The sequence below is a fragment of the Pteropus medius genome, unplaced genomic scaffold, assembly GCF_902729225.1.
Source record: "Pteropus medius unplaced genomic scaffold, Ma_sr-lr_union100, whole genome shotgun sequence".
Lineage (NCBI taxonomy): Eukaryota > Metazoa > Chordata > Mammalia > Chiroptera > Pteropodidae > Pteropus > Pteropus medius.
The window spans coordinates 550,227-566,481 of record NW_024340849.1 but is presented as its reverse complement, the minus strand read 5'-3'; the positions used below and the strand labels follow the sequence as shown (position 1 = coordinate 566,481).

Below are 16,255 nucleotides of genomic sequence, written 5' to 3'. Positions count from 1 at the left end.
GAGCTTAGCAGCAGCATTAAGGACACCAGTGGGCACAGGGACACTAGGAGACATTCGGGGAGGGGGGGGTCTCTCTTCTCAGCGTCTGCCCCGAGGCTGGCGGCCCTCCTCTCTAGAGCTCACTCGCTCTCCTCACGGTGTTGTCTGGGACCCCTGCTCCAGAGCAGGCCCCAGTGACACAATGTGGAACAAAGTCCTGTGGGCCCCGTCCTCGGCAGCCATGGGCAAGGAAGACGCTGCTAAAACGAGACAGGCAATGTCAGCTGTCCTGGGTCTCCCGGCGAAGTCCAGGACCCTGAAAACCAATAGGCCGAAAACGGCCCTGCTCGGGGGCTGCAGAGGAGACACCGCACCAGAGGCAGAGGGCTTGCGGCCATGAGCGGGGTGGCCGCGGGCCCTGGGCAGCACTGCAACGGCGCCAGCCGCTGGGCGAAGGCCTGGAAGGCCCGGTGCTGAGGGACCACGGGGCCAGAGACGGGCAGGGGGCTGGCGTGCCTGGCCCGCAGGCCGCTCCGTGTCAGGTGTGACACTGGCCTTGCAGCAGAAGCGGGGTGGCCTTTCAGGGTGGAGAGCGAAAGGCGGTTCATTTCGTCCCAACGTCTTCTCTCTTGAAAGAAAGCCGGCTGGCAGCAGTGGCCATTTTGAGAGGGGGGACTCTGTGAGGGGCGTGATGTTGTTTTTGTGCTGGTGGATGTTTATAGTTGGTTGGAATAAAAAGCGAGAGGAAACCAGGGTAGCCCGCCGCACGGAGACCTTGGGGGCCAGGCTCCGGCGTGTGGCCCTCAGAGGGCCCCGCGGCCACCACGGAGGGAGCCTCTGCAGCCAGCGGCAGACCTAGGGTTCGTCCTCACCCTTCCTCCATGTGACAGTCTTGTGTTCACCTTGCTGATAGTCATGGGTCGCGTCCGCCTTCCCACAGCTTGGTGAGGGCTGTCCCCGTGAGCCTCAGCGGGCGGGCGAAGGACAGTGGCACTCGAGGCCTGCTGCACTGCCACATGGCCGGTCCGCGGTGGAGCCGGATGCGAACCCGGGCGTGCCGCCCTCCACGGCCGCACCCGTCACTGCTCCGCTTGGGAGTTTCTAGGAGGGTGTTCACGGGACAGCATGCGCACGCTGGGACTCGGTGACATGCTTTGTGCTTTCTGTCTCTAGGTGCTGGATCCTGCTGTGTCTTCAGTGCACTGGGCTTATCCCTAATAAAGGATCAGGTCGAGTTCATCAGTAGAGATACTCAGAGAGTCCCTTGTTCTGGCCACTTTGTTGGTCTTTGGGTCCCTGTGTGTTGGACAGGTGGCGCAGATCCCCACCACTGTTGGCTTGGGGCCTTCTCCTCAGAGGGACAGAGTCAGCCAGAGCCAAAGGCTCTGCATCCCCTACCCCCGTCCCCCACGACCCCGTGAGCGTCCCCTCCCCCAGCGCAGCGGGCTCCAGGCCCTGGGCAGTGGCGGCTCCTGGCCACGTGCTTTGGCCCACGGATGCGGTCAGGCGTCGCAGCCCACCTGCTACCCGAGGAGCCCGTCCTACCCCCTCGGCACGCCGAGCTCAGTTCTAAGTGCTTAGCCTGCCTTGAAACCAGCCTTTCCAAACTTCGGACCTTTTTAAAGGCCTTTTTCATTAATTTCGAATCTTTTGACACGTACTTATCTTTATTTACAAACCTTGTTGATGTCAACAGTCCCTGGACTCTGTGCTAGCACACGCCAGCTGTGGGGGGCACGGAAGGGTACAGGCTCCCGGCAGCAGCGGGGGCGCCGAGCCCCCTTAGGCCCGACGCAAGTCGGGAGAGGAAGGTCAGAAGTTTTGTTCTTATTCTTTAAAAGTTACGTGTCACGTGGATTCAAGGTGCCTCATGGGGTGGGGGTGTGAACTCCAGCCTGCCCTCATTGTGGGACCTGAAGCCTTGGGAGCGAGGGTCCGGTCACACACACCGCAGACAGACATGGAGACGTGGGACACCGGAGGGGCAGGCACAGCTTCCTGTGCCACTGTGCCGCTTCCCCTTGTCCGTTTGGAGACTGTCGTTTCTTCAGAGCAGAGTCAGGGTTCTGGAGAGAGGCGGGGGAGGGGTGTTCTGGCCTTAAGAGGCCGAGACCCGGAGGCAGCGGAGAGCCGTGGCGAGGGCCCCTGTGGCCCGCACACGCGGAGGCGGCATGGTGTGGCAAGCGCAGAAGATGCGAGTGGTCGTTTGGAACCTGTTAGAGCAACTCAGCGCTAGAAAGCTGGAGGCGTGCGTTCCCTCCTTTTGTTTGTGTTTCATACTGACCCTCTGTGAACTGACCGTTGGGGTACGTTACAGAACTGGGGCTCACAGCACAGTGACGGTCTCGACCCGGCCGTGCACGTTTGCCAGGCCGGCTCGAGAGGAGCATTCACGATCTTGGGTGGGGTGCTAAGAGGCCAAGACCACCCCGGAGGGACCTCTCAGAGCACGAGAACAAAAGCCCTTCTGGCTGAGCAGGCAGGGGACGTGGGAACAGCAAAGGACACACGCCAGTGTGGAGTACATGACTCACAGCAAGGGGCGGGCGTTGCTGCTTCTCAAGCCTTCGTCTCGGGCAGTTTGGGGGGCAGGGGTGTGGGCCGGGGTCTATCCGTCACTCTGTTTTCTGAGGCCTTCCCCAGTGGCACGGTTGGAGGAGCTCCAGTCTGCCGCACCCTCCCCCCTTCCTGCCACGCTCTGTGTGTGTTTGTGGCCTCGGTCTCCTGGTAACTCTGGGGACTAACGCGCCGTCTTCCTCAAGGGCTGTGGCTGCACCTGGCAGGGGTGCAGTGTTCACGGGTTCACGGCCAGCCCTGGCATCTGCGCTGCGAGGAGCTCTCATCCCCTTCCCATGGGTCCCAGCACGCAGAATCCCTGCTGTCCGTGGGCGGGCTCACATGGGCCCCAGGACCGCCGGCCCCGGGAATTGTGGCCGAGGCCTGTGGCAGCCCAGCCGTATGCCCAGCGGTCTCCGCGCCCTGCATGGCGCTCCTCAGTGTGGAGCTGGGAGGCAGGAGAGTTTGGTTGGGTGATGGCGCTCAGCCTGTCTGTCTGTCTGTCTGTCTGTCTGTCTGTCTGCGACATATTGTCTTTCTCATAGTCCGTCTTTCTCAGTTCTGATGGACGTGGTGTTTTGTGGCTCTCTCTTACGTGCAGGTCACAGGTCACCCTCTTCCCACATTTCTCTGTGCTGTGCATGCAGATTCTCTCAGCCTCCGGCCTGAAATACACACCCTCTGTCAGAGAGAAAGGGGACACGCCAGACGTGCTGGCCTCAGCGATTAAAACGCACGGCAGACTCAGACGTGGGCGCTGCTCTGGGTGCAGGGAGCGCCCTTTCTAGCGAGAGGTAGATGAGGCGACTCGCAGGCGCTGCACGCGCATTGCGTGAGGATTTCCGCTAGGTACTTCTTAAGTGTGGAGCATCTAGCACACCGATTTTGTTCCGTATGTGCCCCAGTGGAGTGTTTCTTGTTAGTCATTTCTCAGATTTCGTTCTGGATACTTTACACTGCGCCGCCAGCCCGGAATCAGCATCACTAATAGTTCACCTGCATTTTAGGACAGCGGTTTCTAGCTTGATTAACTTGTTGGTCTTCTCTGAGACTTGTTTGTTCTGCTAATGCTAAAAAAAGTTAATTTTGCAATTTGTCTTGTTCTATTTTTGTGCCCATTTAACATCGGCGTCACTTTGTTTTGATTAACTTATTGATAAATTAGGAAAGTTTTTAAAGTATTATGTCATTGTGCATTTACTATTTTTCTGTATACTCAGTTCAGACATCACATCTAGAAAGTTTATTTGAATAATGATATATAAAGACAGCACATGTGTGGTGGGGGTTAGCTTGTGTGCCAGACAGGGGCCGACTCTGCTTTTAAGAAGACAGCAATTCAGGCGTCACAGCTTTCCCAGAGGCACACGTTTTAGACAGGGGAGAAAAGGAAATGATCATCCTGGAAAAAAAAAAAAAGTGTCCCCGTCTGCGAAGCCGCTGCAGAGCGGCGCTCCAGCGCCCCGTCTCCTGGACGTTCCTGGCGGAAGCGGTTCACAGAATGCGCTTGGTGTGCAGGGTTCACCCCACAGGTGCTTGGTCCGTGGGTTCTCCGTGACGTCCCCCTGAACTTCATACAGTAAACTAAGGTGACCCTAGTTGTTGATTTCAGTGAGTAGTACGGATGTGCGGTCTTTCTCACCCTCAAAATTTGCAAAAATTAGGGTTATAAATTATGCATACCTGCAGTTCCAGAAACAGATTTCCATGCTTTGTAATTTAACATCCTAGAGAGGAGTTCTCTGAGCCTTTCTAACCGGTGGCTTGTTCTAGGGGTATTTTATTACTCTTTTGTCTTAAGTTTGATAGACCATTTCGTCGTGACGTGTACTGTTAGAAAACCAGACTTTCAGGAGATGTGAGCAAAAGAGAGTAACAACATCTGAACGCGAATCAAACGTTTCTGTAGCCTTCCTCTCTTCTTAATCGCGCACGTGCCAAAATGGGAGCGAAGGCCCTCGTGTCCGGCAGTGTTTACTCCTTAGGACAGAAAGATGCTCGTGGAGCCTCGTCGGGAGAAACTGGCTCAGCTGCTGCTGTCGTGGTTCGCAGGGCACGTGGACACTTGACCCGTTAAGAAGGCGGCCCCCTTAATTTAACTTCGGGGTTGGAGTGACCTACCGTTTTAGTGGACGTTGACGAATGAGCAATGTCACTCACTCTTCCTGTTTTCAGTGAAAAGAATGTCAGTACATACTATGTTATACGTAGGTAAATTTGTATTGCTTACGAAATCATTTGAGGTTTTCAAGGTTTATTTTAAAAGTTGAGATTAGGTTTTCTCGAACGAGTCAAATTAAATGTGCTGTTGGATAAAATTATAAAACGTTAAGTGTAATACTACTTCCATCAGAATGATTGATTAGAAAGCGTTATCTCTGTGCTCACCCTTTAAAGTATCTCTGTAAGGACCGCTTTCGTGTTTTGCAGGTACTGTAATAGGTGTTGTCATTTATACTGGAAAAGAGACTCGAAGTGTACTGAACACATCCAACCCAAACAATAAGGTAGGCTAGATTAAGGGCGGCCGCTGCGATGACCTTGCTTCTTCCTTTCTGTCCTTTCTGTGAGAACGTACATGTAGTTCCGAATAGCGCCTTAACTTTAGCTTGATGTATAACGTAAAAACAGACTTTCAAAAATGCTGGTGGTTTGGGATATGATTTTTCTGTATTTTTGTAACAACATGCTTATACGGAAGAATTTCCAAAGTATCTTTTCTTGGTTAATCAGAGTTTTATATGTCTCTTAAATTTTCATTGTTGAATATATAATTTGCCTATAATTTGACAGTTAATTGTGGGTTTCTTAATTTCTCTACAATCTATTTTACAGTTTGCACTCTGTTGATGGTTCATTTTTAAGATAAAGAAATCTGTATTAATGTTTTTATAGTATTTAATTTAATAGTGTTATATTGTTAAACTAGTTTTATTTATTTCCATTTTAGAAGTATATTAAAAACCAGATTTTAATTTTAAAGACTGCTCGATTATATTTCTAAGCTGATTACGTTCCTGTCATATCCCTAAAATTGTTACTTATGCAGTCAACACGTGTACGTAAGTGAAATCATAATAGAAAGGGGGTCGGTCAGAGTTACTTATGTGACCGACCTCCAGTGGATGACCACAGTTAACTCTGGCCCTGGAGGGTGACTGCAGGTCACCGTCTGGGTAAGCCACAGCCAGCCTGTTGACCCCGGGCAAGTGGCTTAACCCTGAGTCTGACTACTCAGTAGTTGTTACCCATTGTCATCTTTCTACGAAGTGAAATGCGATGTGTGAACGGAGGCCATGGTTCTTGAGCCCTCGCTGCCAGGGCAGCTGTCCCCACTGAGAGGGGTGCGCCGTGGGGTGCGAGCGCCCCGGGTCTGGTTTCTGCCCCCCACTCCAGGGGCAGCCCCCACCCTCGCCCTCCAGGGTTGCCCCCCTCAGCCTCCCACACCTGCCCTCTTCTGCCTCCTGCCCCTTCTCTTTCCCTCCCTGTTTTTTAAACAGCCTCTAGACTTCCTCGCTGTCTGCAGGACGTGTCCTACAGTAGCAGGCACCTTCAGGGTTTGTCTGCTGCTTGTCTGTTGGTCTCACACACGGAGCAAATGTCCTCCACTGGCCGGTGCCATCATGGTGCTCAGTCAGCGGTTCAGTGTCCCCCTTCTGGAAGGAAATGGTGGCAGCAGTGCCCTGCTACATGCTTGATGTGCAGCAGGTCCCGCACCCACAGGACAGCCCGCGGGGGACACGCTGCCGTCTGTCTTAGGGCGGGGAGATGGCGGTGCCGGAGGCAGCAGCTGCCAGCGGGGTTGTTGCTCCTCCCTGAGGGGCCGAGCGCCGTGGAGGTCCACCTTGGCGTGGAGAGCTTTTCGTACAGTGAGGAGAGAGAGGAACTCTCCAGATGTGCACACGTCATGAACTGTTAAACGTCATTTATAAGAATAAAAGTCAAGGGAAGGTTGCAAGCACGCTGCGAGGGACAGAGGGACCGTGCAGTCCCCTGGGAGTGCCGGCGCAGGCGGAGCGGGAGAGGCAGGGAGGACGAGATCGCCGTCCACCATCACGGGACGTTGCCACCGGGAGGCTGCACATCACTGTCCCCGCACGGCTCAGACTTCAGAGCGGGCCGGTGGGGATGAGACGTGAACACGTGGCAGGGAAGCGCGTCGCGCACCCAGGTCCCGCCGGAGCGTTCCGGGGCAAGCCTGTCCCGGTCCCCAGCCGGACCGCCGTCGTACGCGTGGGGCGGACGCGAGGGCGCTGACTGACGGGTCCGGGGGTCAGGGGCATTTCGCTGTGGAGCCCATTGTCGGCGGAGCAGTACGGGCTGAAGATACGTATTTCCGAGTGAGCCCCGTCTCTGTCGTGCCGCGGTGCGGGGGGCCCTAAGCCACAGCGGTCTCCTCTCGGCTCGTGTCCGGCGTGTCGGCAGGGGCTCTGCTCATCACGGTCCCCCAGGGGCCCTCTGGAAACACGCGGCCCTGCCCACTGGACAAGAAGAAACGGCCATGGCAGCGTCCACACTGACCCCGTGTGCGGCTTCTGCCAGCGAGCGAGGAGGGCGCCCTCCCTCGGCCACAGCGATTCGGCGACGATTCAGGTGACGGACTCAGGAAATCTAGCCCTGCCCTCAGCAGGAGGAGGGCGGACAGGAGCACTGCACAGCGACCGCCACGCGTGCCCTTCCCCACGGCCAGAGGAGAGGGGGTCTCAGGGACCCCGAAGCCAGAGGCGAAGGCGCGGGGCCGAGGGAGGCAGCCGGGGAGGAGCGGGGAGGAGGCGCTTCTCCGCGCCTGGGGGCCAGTGGCGGCTGGTGCCGTGCGGGTGACGGGTGACGGGGCGAGGGCAGTGGGGAGGGTCTCGGACTTGGCCATCAGGAGAGCACGGGTGAGCTGAATGTCGCCATCACGGATTCATTCGGGTCCATTCAGGTGCAGGGGCAGGAGGGCCCTTCAGGAGGCCGTGGGGGACGAAGGGTGTGTGTCCCGGGCACTGCGGCCAGGGTGAGGGGCGAAGGCGGAGCCCTGTCACCCTGTCGCCCTGTCAGGCAGGTGCCTGGGGCGCCAGAGAGGCGGTGGTGATAAAAACGGCCAACTGTGCTGCGGAAAAGGGTCGTATTGATTTTGTTTGTTGGTGGTGAGAAAATCAATAGCACAAAACTATTAATGCTCTCAATGGCAGAGCGAGGGTCTTCGTTTATAAAGAAGAAAACGTGTTCCATGGAACGATAAGTTTCATGGGCATCCAGTAGTAACCTAAGTATATAAGCAGGATCACGTAAAAGAAAATGGTATATTGTTATCTGGAGAATAGCTACTGTATAAAATACGGCATGGCTTCTTCGATTTATATGAAATATTTACAGTCATCGATCGGTCAGCCAGTCGGTGTCCTTCTCCCCGCCCTCCTTGCCCCTCCCCTCCCTCTCGCTCCGTATTTTTCATTTATCTGCCACTTGCATTGTAGAGTATGTAATAGGAACATGCAGATTTGTAGAATTGCTTTCAGTTCCTAGGACATAAAATGCTACCGTAAGAGCAGTGCTGATTTAAGAGAAAAAAATTAGTGACCAGCCTTGGTGGCCGTGACATCGACGTAGGGCGTGGTAAGAGTCTGGCGCTCCGATAGCCCAGAGGGTCAGAGCCCAGCAGGTCCAGCTCGTGAAGGGCCCCGGGGCTGCGACCTCCAGTTTGGGACGGAGCCAGTGCGGTTTTCTGAGGCCGATTTTCTGGAGCCCCAAAGCAGAAGCAAAGATACAACTGTCCAAAGTGGCAGACGGCCACGTCGGGTGTGACAGAGGGGTAGAGGTATGTACCGCCATGGCGGTATAAACGCCTACCGTGAAGGCGGCCAGCCAGGTCGTGGCAGCAGAGGGCCCTACGGTTACGATATTAGATGTCATAACGTCACGACGCTCTCAGTACTCACCCCACAGGGCCCCCTCCTGGTCTCCCCACGCTCAGCACAGGCCGTATCTGGTGAAGGCTTTTCTAGGACTCCTGTCGCCATCTGGAGGCACCACCAGCCTTTGTCACTGATGACGCGTGTGAGGACATGTGACTTCTACGAGTAGGCCAGACGTTCTTGTGGGCTGGTCTCCCAGAGCTGAGCCCATGGATGTTAGGTATTTAACCAGTTGTATTGGTTTCCTCATAAAATAAATTTTTAAACTTGTCATTCTAGTCAGCTCACGTCCCACGCCTTATTTTGACCATTTATCCTTTTTGTTTTCATTTTGTCCATTTGTCCTTGAAATCTTCAAACAGAAAAGTAAGGAGAAGAGCACGTATCACTCATGTACCCAAAAAGCGGGTCGACCAGACACCTTGCCTGTCTCCTTAAATGTCTCAAGTACGCATTTAAAAAACAGAGGCACTTTCTCTAGCTGCCACCTCGTGCTGTGACACCTGGCCCACATGGCCTGACCTCATGCCCCGGTCGAGTGGCCCTGGGTTGGTGACTTGAGCTTCATTCCTACCGACAGATTCTGGGCCCTGGACGCCGCCCCACCCCCACCCCCATTCTGAGTCGGAAATCGGAGGGTGGGGTCTGATGTGTACTAAAGAGACTGAGAGCCACTGCCCTTCGTGGTCACCATGACCAGGATGCAAAGAGAGTCCTTAGGTGAGCTCGTCAAGCTGCCACTGGCTCAGTGCCTGACCAAGGTCCCACCTGAATCCATCCTTTTCGATGGGTCTTTGACACTGAATCCTGAAGTCTAACTGGGTCATTTTATATCATCAGAATATCCAGCCGTAGGCTTATTGCAGAAGTTTGTTAGAATGCTTTTTTAAATGTAGCGTTTATCCAGACTCGGGGATTCAGAGTAAACCTACAGTATTGTTAGAGGGGAGAAAATTATAAGGCAAAAGGTTCTTAAAGCTCCTTTTCAGGATTGCAGTGTTTCCTCGTAGTGCCAGCTGGGGACAGGTGTAAAGCAGGGGGATGGGTCCGCACACATTCGAGGTTTTATTTTAAAACTTTGAACAAATCAAAAGTTTTTTATTACTGAGCAATTACTTTTACGATAATATTTAGTGAAAATTTAAATTATAAGGAGTGCAACTTGAGTAATGGACTGCTTTATAAAACCTAGCTTGAGATATATTTAATAAGATGACACTTGATTACATTTAAGAGAGAAAAAATACTTACGGGAGGTTAAGAAAAATCAATTGTGACAGGTTGCCATTTTCACGCCATTCATAATAATAAGTTGCTCAGAGCCAGAACATCAAGGATGAAATGATAATACAAATTGCTTCCAGCAGTTATTGTAATCCCTGGGGCATATTGATTTGTGTTTCTAATAAAAAGATGCTTTCAGACGTCTCATTGACAGACAGGTGATGTATGCCATTATGTGAATTAGAGCCCTGCTTATTCTCTGAGTTGTTGTAAAGGCGTTTTCAGATAATAGAACAAAATAGAGTCAGCTGTGGTGCACTTTGCACGTTGCGATATCAAGGCTATTTCGGAGAAGAGCTTTCTCATTTTAAAAAGGACACTTTATTAATATTCTCAAAGTTGTGTTGGTTTATGTTAAAATATTACAGTAGAATAACTTATTTTTCTCTTTACTGATGGTTACATGCAGTCTCAGCACCCCTTAATTTTTTTAATAGTTACCTTCTTGAGCAAAAATATTTTCGGATTTAAATACTTGTTTAAAAATGTGATCATGTGCTTCACAAAAGAGCTACATGCCGTAGAATATAGTATTACAGTCAGTCTACGTAGATGAAAAGGCTTGGGGAACGCTTTTTGGATAACTGTTATTAATATTAACAAATCATAGCGTTTCAGAGCCGCCACAGGCAAGATGAACCAGAGAGACAACCGGCAACAAAGCGAGCGCGCACGCCGCCCGCGCACGCTCCAGGGCTCCAGCTGCTCCGCGAGAGGCTGTGTGTCCTCGTCAGCCGTGCGAGTATAAATAAACGTATCATTTCAGGAGAGCGGCAGAGGGGCGAGATGCTCGCTGGTGGAGGAGCAGCCCTGACGACACCTGGGACGTACCGCGCTCGGACCAAAATTGGACGTGGTCCCCGAGTCCCCTTTAAATAGGAAGTGGACTGAGAAGCAGGTGTTCTAAGTAAGGGACGCACTCATATTTATTTCAGGCGGGTCCTTGGAATCACTGCGAAGACTTAGCCGTCCGTCGGTCCTGGCCGGGACGGGCTTCCTGGCCGCGGGTCGCCTGTGAAGTCAGGAGTGTGCGGTGGCATCTCGCCCGCTCAGGGCAGCCCGGCCGAATTCCCCACGGCCAGAATCCTAACAGACAGACCATTTATTCACGCAGCAGATAACGTATTTTGATTACGGACTTTGGGTTTTGAAATCCTCGATTCTTTTCCCCGAGGCCATAAAAACTGTTAGAAATTTGTGCAACTGGCGATGACCTAATTCTCACAAAAGTGAGTGCTTATTACTCCCCAGTTATTCGGAAGCATTCCTGATGAAAGCCTTTTGGGATGGGTGAGAAACGTGGTCTGAAGTGTCCAGTAAGGTCGAGAGTCAGAAACGCCAGTTTCAAAGCTTCTGACGGAACCGGCAGGAAGGCGGTCAGGGCGATGATGAGAGTCCCCTGTCACTCTGAAGTTCTCAGGGTGAATGTCACCTTCCCGGGGCTGTGAGCCAGCAAGCAGGGTGGCTCGGCGTGAGGCGGATGCTCCTGGTGGTGACTCTGCACACCGGGCCGCTTCTGGTCACCGGGCATCAGCAGCGGTCCTGTGCGCGGTGTGGGCGGGCGCTGAAGCAGAATTCGCTGGGGAGAGTCCCTGGGAGCATCAGCTGCTTTCCTCACTGTGTCGTGGGGAGGGTGGCCGAGCGGCCTGGGGCCCTGTGACCCTCCCCTCAGGGATGAAGCTGGCGGTCAGCGCCTGCAGGCTGTGTGGGGCGCCTGTCCTCGGCGCTGCGGGCCGGGAGGGGACACCGCGCAGCGGGGGGCTTTTAACATCAGTTTAACATGAACTTCAGTAGCTTGCTTTCCCCCTGTGTAATTAGCCTTGTCAGCTACTAATTACCGTTGGGAAAACTTTAAACTGTACCCCGTGAGTGTGGATTTCCCACTGCGGTGAGCTATTACTGGCCTGGGACCCTTACGGGGTGGGGGGCACTCATCCACGTCCAGCATTTCCACAACGCTCATTTTTAAACTACTTAGTACTGTCAAAATCAAAACTTTCTGATACCTTGGGTCGGAATGAAATTTTCTGAGCTCTGCTGTGAACACGTTTGGAACACAGACCTCTGTGGGGTAGATTACGTCAGATACTCCCATTTCTAACGATGTAGGGGTCGCTGTGCCGACATGTTTCTCAATCATGTTTTCGAGAGACGAGGACGTTTTAAATGAGCCGGAATGTGTTCCTGACGGTTAGTGGCCCTCTCCGCAAACGCGGCCCACCGTCACCAGGCCTCGATGGAGGCCGCTGGGCATCTGCTCACCGTCGGGGGGCACCCGGCTGACCTGGAGAGCCCTGTGGGTGGAGGGAGCGGTGGCCGTTGGCCTGTAGTGCCCGCCCGCCTCCCCGCGGGCCTGGAGGGAGTGGCCCAAGGGATGGGGGCTCCTGTGACAGGCGTCAGGCCGCCCGTACTGCGCTCACTCGTTCTCAGCAACTCGTCTGTATCTAACGGAGCCCGGCGCCATGTGGCTGTGGCATGCAGCCTTGTCGCCTGGGGGCTGAGTATCCCCGAAGACCGGCGTGAGTCAGCCAGGTCTGTGCTGGGGTCCGGCCTGGTGGGGAGGGCCCGCCGAAGACCCGGTCCGTCCTGCCAGGACTCTCAGAGGGGACTTGTTGAGCTGCTTTTCCCTGCTGGGTGCGGCGAGAACGTGGCGTCATTCTGAGTTGACAGTGGAAGGCCGCACAGAGTCACAGGGGGACGGCTGGGCGCCCGGGCAGCTGTGCTACCTGGCTCTCTCACTGCCTCGAAACATGAATTTCTAAACAAGCAAACACATAAATAAGACCCCGTTTCAGAGCTGTAACTCACAGGCCTTTGGGGAGGTTATTTTTATTTTTTGAAGCAAATCTAGTAGCTCACAAAATTTTATGCTTTCAAAATATGCTTTCAAAGGGAAGGAATTCTTTACATTAACAGTTTACAGGTTTCTTAAGGAGTTTCACCCTAACACTCTAAGGATTTCAAAGGACCTGTTTTACACTGACCCGCAAAGGCGCTCCCAAAACAGCTGCCCAGGCGGCCAGCGGCCTGCAGCGCCTGCGCTGTGGTCCCGCTGTGTGCGCTCTGCAGACTCTGCTCTCGCGCCCGCACTGGTGCCTGCTCCCTGCTTCATGGGGCTCAGCAGGTGTGACGGCTAGCATCCACGCGCGTCCCCGGCCCTCTGAGGCCTTGCGCGGATGTCCCCTCCCCTCCATTGGGACCCGTTCCCTGGCTGGTCTCATTTCCCAGAGTTGGGACTGTGTACTTGGTCCCCGTCCATACAGCCCGCCCCCTGTGTCTCAGCTCATCTACCTCCTGATCCTCAGCCTCGTCCCGCTCCATTATCTCTCACCCAGACAGCTCTGTCTCCCAGTTTGTTCCGTGTCACACCCAGCGCCACATTTACAAACCAGGGTGCATAACGTTAGTTCGGGGTTCCTGCTGCTCTCACAGCGAGCACCAGGACACCAGGACCTCCACTGCCGCCTCCTCCAGGCGTGCAGCACGCTCCGAGCACACTGTGCCTGTGTAAGTGTGTAACTAGTCGTCCGCCTGACTCGTTCTCTGAAATGGAAGCTTCTGGACCGCAAAGGTTGTGCGTCCCAGTGTTGGTGGGGCCTTGCACACTGGCGAGCGAAGCAGCAACCCTGCTTGTCTGGCTCTCCCGGGGGATTTTGTTCTTTCTGTCACAGAAAGATGATCCAGACTCATCTTGCGCCTTCTCTGCCCCAGCCCGAGATCAGCCCCACGTTCCTCTCAGCAGATGGTAATTAGGAGTCAGGATCTGGGAGCTGGATGTGCTCGTTGCTGTTCAGATGTGTCGTTCCCAGGCCCACACAGCGGACTGGGGGGGGGGCGGGGGGGGAAGGGTGGCCAGGTGTGCATGCACACACCTTTAAGCCTGTATTTATTTTTACATCTGTGTGTATTGACACCGTGAGTTCAGATACGCTTCCAGTTCCGGTTTAGGTCCCTGGCTTTCTTCTAGTTTTCTTTTCCCACGTTGCAGCTCGTTCCCGACAGTGAGAAGCCTGATGACCGCTGCCCTCACGCACTTGCTCCTTAGACCAAGCCCTGCGGGTGCCCTCTGCTCCCCGAGCTCCAGCCCCGGGCCAGACCACCCAGGGCAGTGCCCTCCCTGGCGCCTCGACCCCTCTGCTCAGGCACGGACATATCCCCTGTGTTTGGAAAGGGAAACATGAACACAGTCAAGTGATTTATCTTCTCATGGCCTGGCTTTCATTTCATTTCTCGAGGGCTAAAGCTGTGTGTTTCGTTCATTTCGTAGACTTCAGGCCCAGCTTGTAATGTGCTCGGGCAAACGCGTTAGGGGCTGGTAAGTACTGACTGAATGGACACAGGAGTCGGTCACTGAGAGCAGCGGCGAAGGTGTGTGGGCTCCCTGGCTGTCACCCGAGAGGGCCCTTCGATGAGCACAGACTGGCACTCGCCTTTGCCGGGATTCAGGGGAGACACGACTGGGAGCTCGGAGCCCCTGGGGCAGAGCGCAGCGCTGTGCCCGGCACTCTGCTCTCACACGCGCGTGCCCTCCGACCGCTGTGCCGGCGGGACAGGCGTGCCCGCCGACGGACCCCGTCCGTGCAGGAAGCCCTGGCAGACGCGGGGCTGAGGCCTGGGTCTGCAGGTGGACACCGTGTCCCGTGCCGTGACCCCGAGTGAAGAAACACTGCGACCGGTCTGCCCTTCTCAGCCCGCCGCCATTGGCGCCCGGGGCTAGAAGGACACGCCGTCTTCAAGGAGATGGTCATCAAGAGAGGGAGCTCATCATGGGTGCCTCTGTCCTCTGTCTGTCCTTCGGTTTTGCACACAGTAAGCCCTTAATAAGTGAGGACTTATTTTTGGAGCGACTTACTTAAGGACCGTCGTTGTTTTTTAATGTTCCGAATTAAGTGACTTCAGAGTTTGGGAAGCGAGGCCGGGAACTCAAGTGATGTCTTCCGGCCGCACGGCTGGGATTTCTGTGGACTTGGCTGTCAGTGCTGCCGTGAAGGACAAGGTGTTCTTTTCACCGCAGCCGTGCCGGTCGCCGACCTGTTACGTAGCAGCGTGTAACTGCCCGGCTGTGTTACAGACACTCTGCCACCACAAAATAGAGACAGAAAAATGAGACAGGAAAAAGACAAATGTAACATCACCACGTGAAGTTCATTAACCTGTGGAAATGAGCAGCTTGAGTACGGTACAATTTAGGGGAGGATTTATTTAGTTTGGGTTGGATATTTAGTCATTCAAGCAACAATTTTCTTAAGTTAAAGCCAATAATTTGTTTTTTTTTTATTATAATTACAAAAATTGTTTCATAGCCTTAAGATACAGACATGGTCTGAAACACAATATAGAGAACAGAATTTTCATAATGGTTCAATTTAATATGTTTTTAATTCCAAACAATATAAAGAAAAATGACTGCTCCCAAGGTTTAATTTCGATCTAAGATGATGCATTCGCCTGCACCCTGGATAAATGAGGATGGCTTCGCAGCAGCCTATTTTCAGGAGGGCGAGTGTGCTCTTTGCCTCGTTAGCAGTCAGCTCAGGTTACCGTGGAATATATTTTAGATTGAAGAAGAAAGTCGGATTGAAAAGTTCCCTCCCGTTCTTCAATTAGTAATCAATTCTTATTTGAGACCTACTCTTAAACTTCGGCTTGCCGAGTAAAGAATCATAAAAATTTTAAAGATAATTTATGGTCACTAATGAACTAAAACCAGAAAATATAAGTAAATGGATTCTGGGACATTTTAAAGTATCGTGTTCTTTGCACAATTTCATTTAACACACATTTTAATTCGTTATAAGGATGTATTACATGCTAGGTGATAACTACATTTTCTATGTATTAATGCTGAGGTAGTACGTTAAAAAGAAGGATGCTCAAGATCTGAATCTCTTTTATAAAGTAAGATTTACACTGCTCAGGAAAGACGTAAGTTTTAAGAGTCAATAGAGTCGTTTAGTTATTCTCCCCCTTATGGTGAATAAAAATGTGCACTTTGTTGTTCTGCTGCTGTTACAATGGCAGTGTTTCAAAATGAAATGGGAGGGTTTTGGCCGTGGTTTTGTCACCCTAGCAAAGGGGGAGCGTCTGCTGGCCGGCCTCGCTTCTGTTTCTGGTCTGATCTCATTCCTCGGCTGGTTCTGGGTGGCGTGTGCAGGTCACTAATCAGTGTGAGGTCGCTTCTGTCCACGTTCTCCTGCCCGCGGTTCCTCGCTGACAAGCCGAGTGTGGCTCTCGGCGGTCTGTGCCGTCCTTTCCTCCTCTGCGGGAGTGCCCGGGACGCTGGCCTGCTGCTCCTCCGTCCCCCCTGCGAGCACGTGTTATGTGTGGCGCGTTGGCAGACGCAGCGAGGACGTAGGTATGTGACTGTCCCTCCAGGAGCTCGCTGCTGATGTGGCTGACGCGTTCACAGGGCATTCGAAACAGGCTCCTCGTCTGTGGGGTCCGTGTTGGTAGGCTGTCCCCAAGCTCTGAAGGGCGACTTTGACAGCCGGGGCTGGCAGGGAGGGCGGTGCGAAAGGGCCAAGCTGGGCAGGGAGAGG

At 53.5% G+C, this 16,255-nt stretch overlaps 1 protein-coding gene across 6 annotated transcripts in view; it reads left to right on the top strand.

Annotated features, from left to right (window-relative positions):
- The window catches only part of ATP9B (ATPase phospholipid transporting 9B), a 157,254-nt gene that overhangs the window by 72,778 nt on the left and 68,221 nt on the right, over positions 1–16,255 (top strand). For all 6 annotated transcript variants that reach the window (XM_039839358.1, XM_039839349.1, XM_039839342.1 and 3 more), the window contains one exon: positions 4,966–5,042. In XM_039839358.1, coding sequence (XP_039695292.1) covers positions 4,966–5,042 — 77 coding nt within the window. The remainder of the gene's footprint in view (positions 1–4,965; positions 5,043–16,255) is intronic.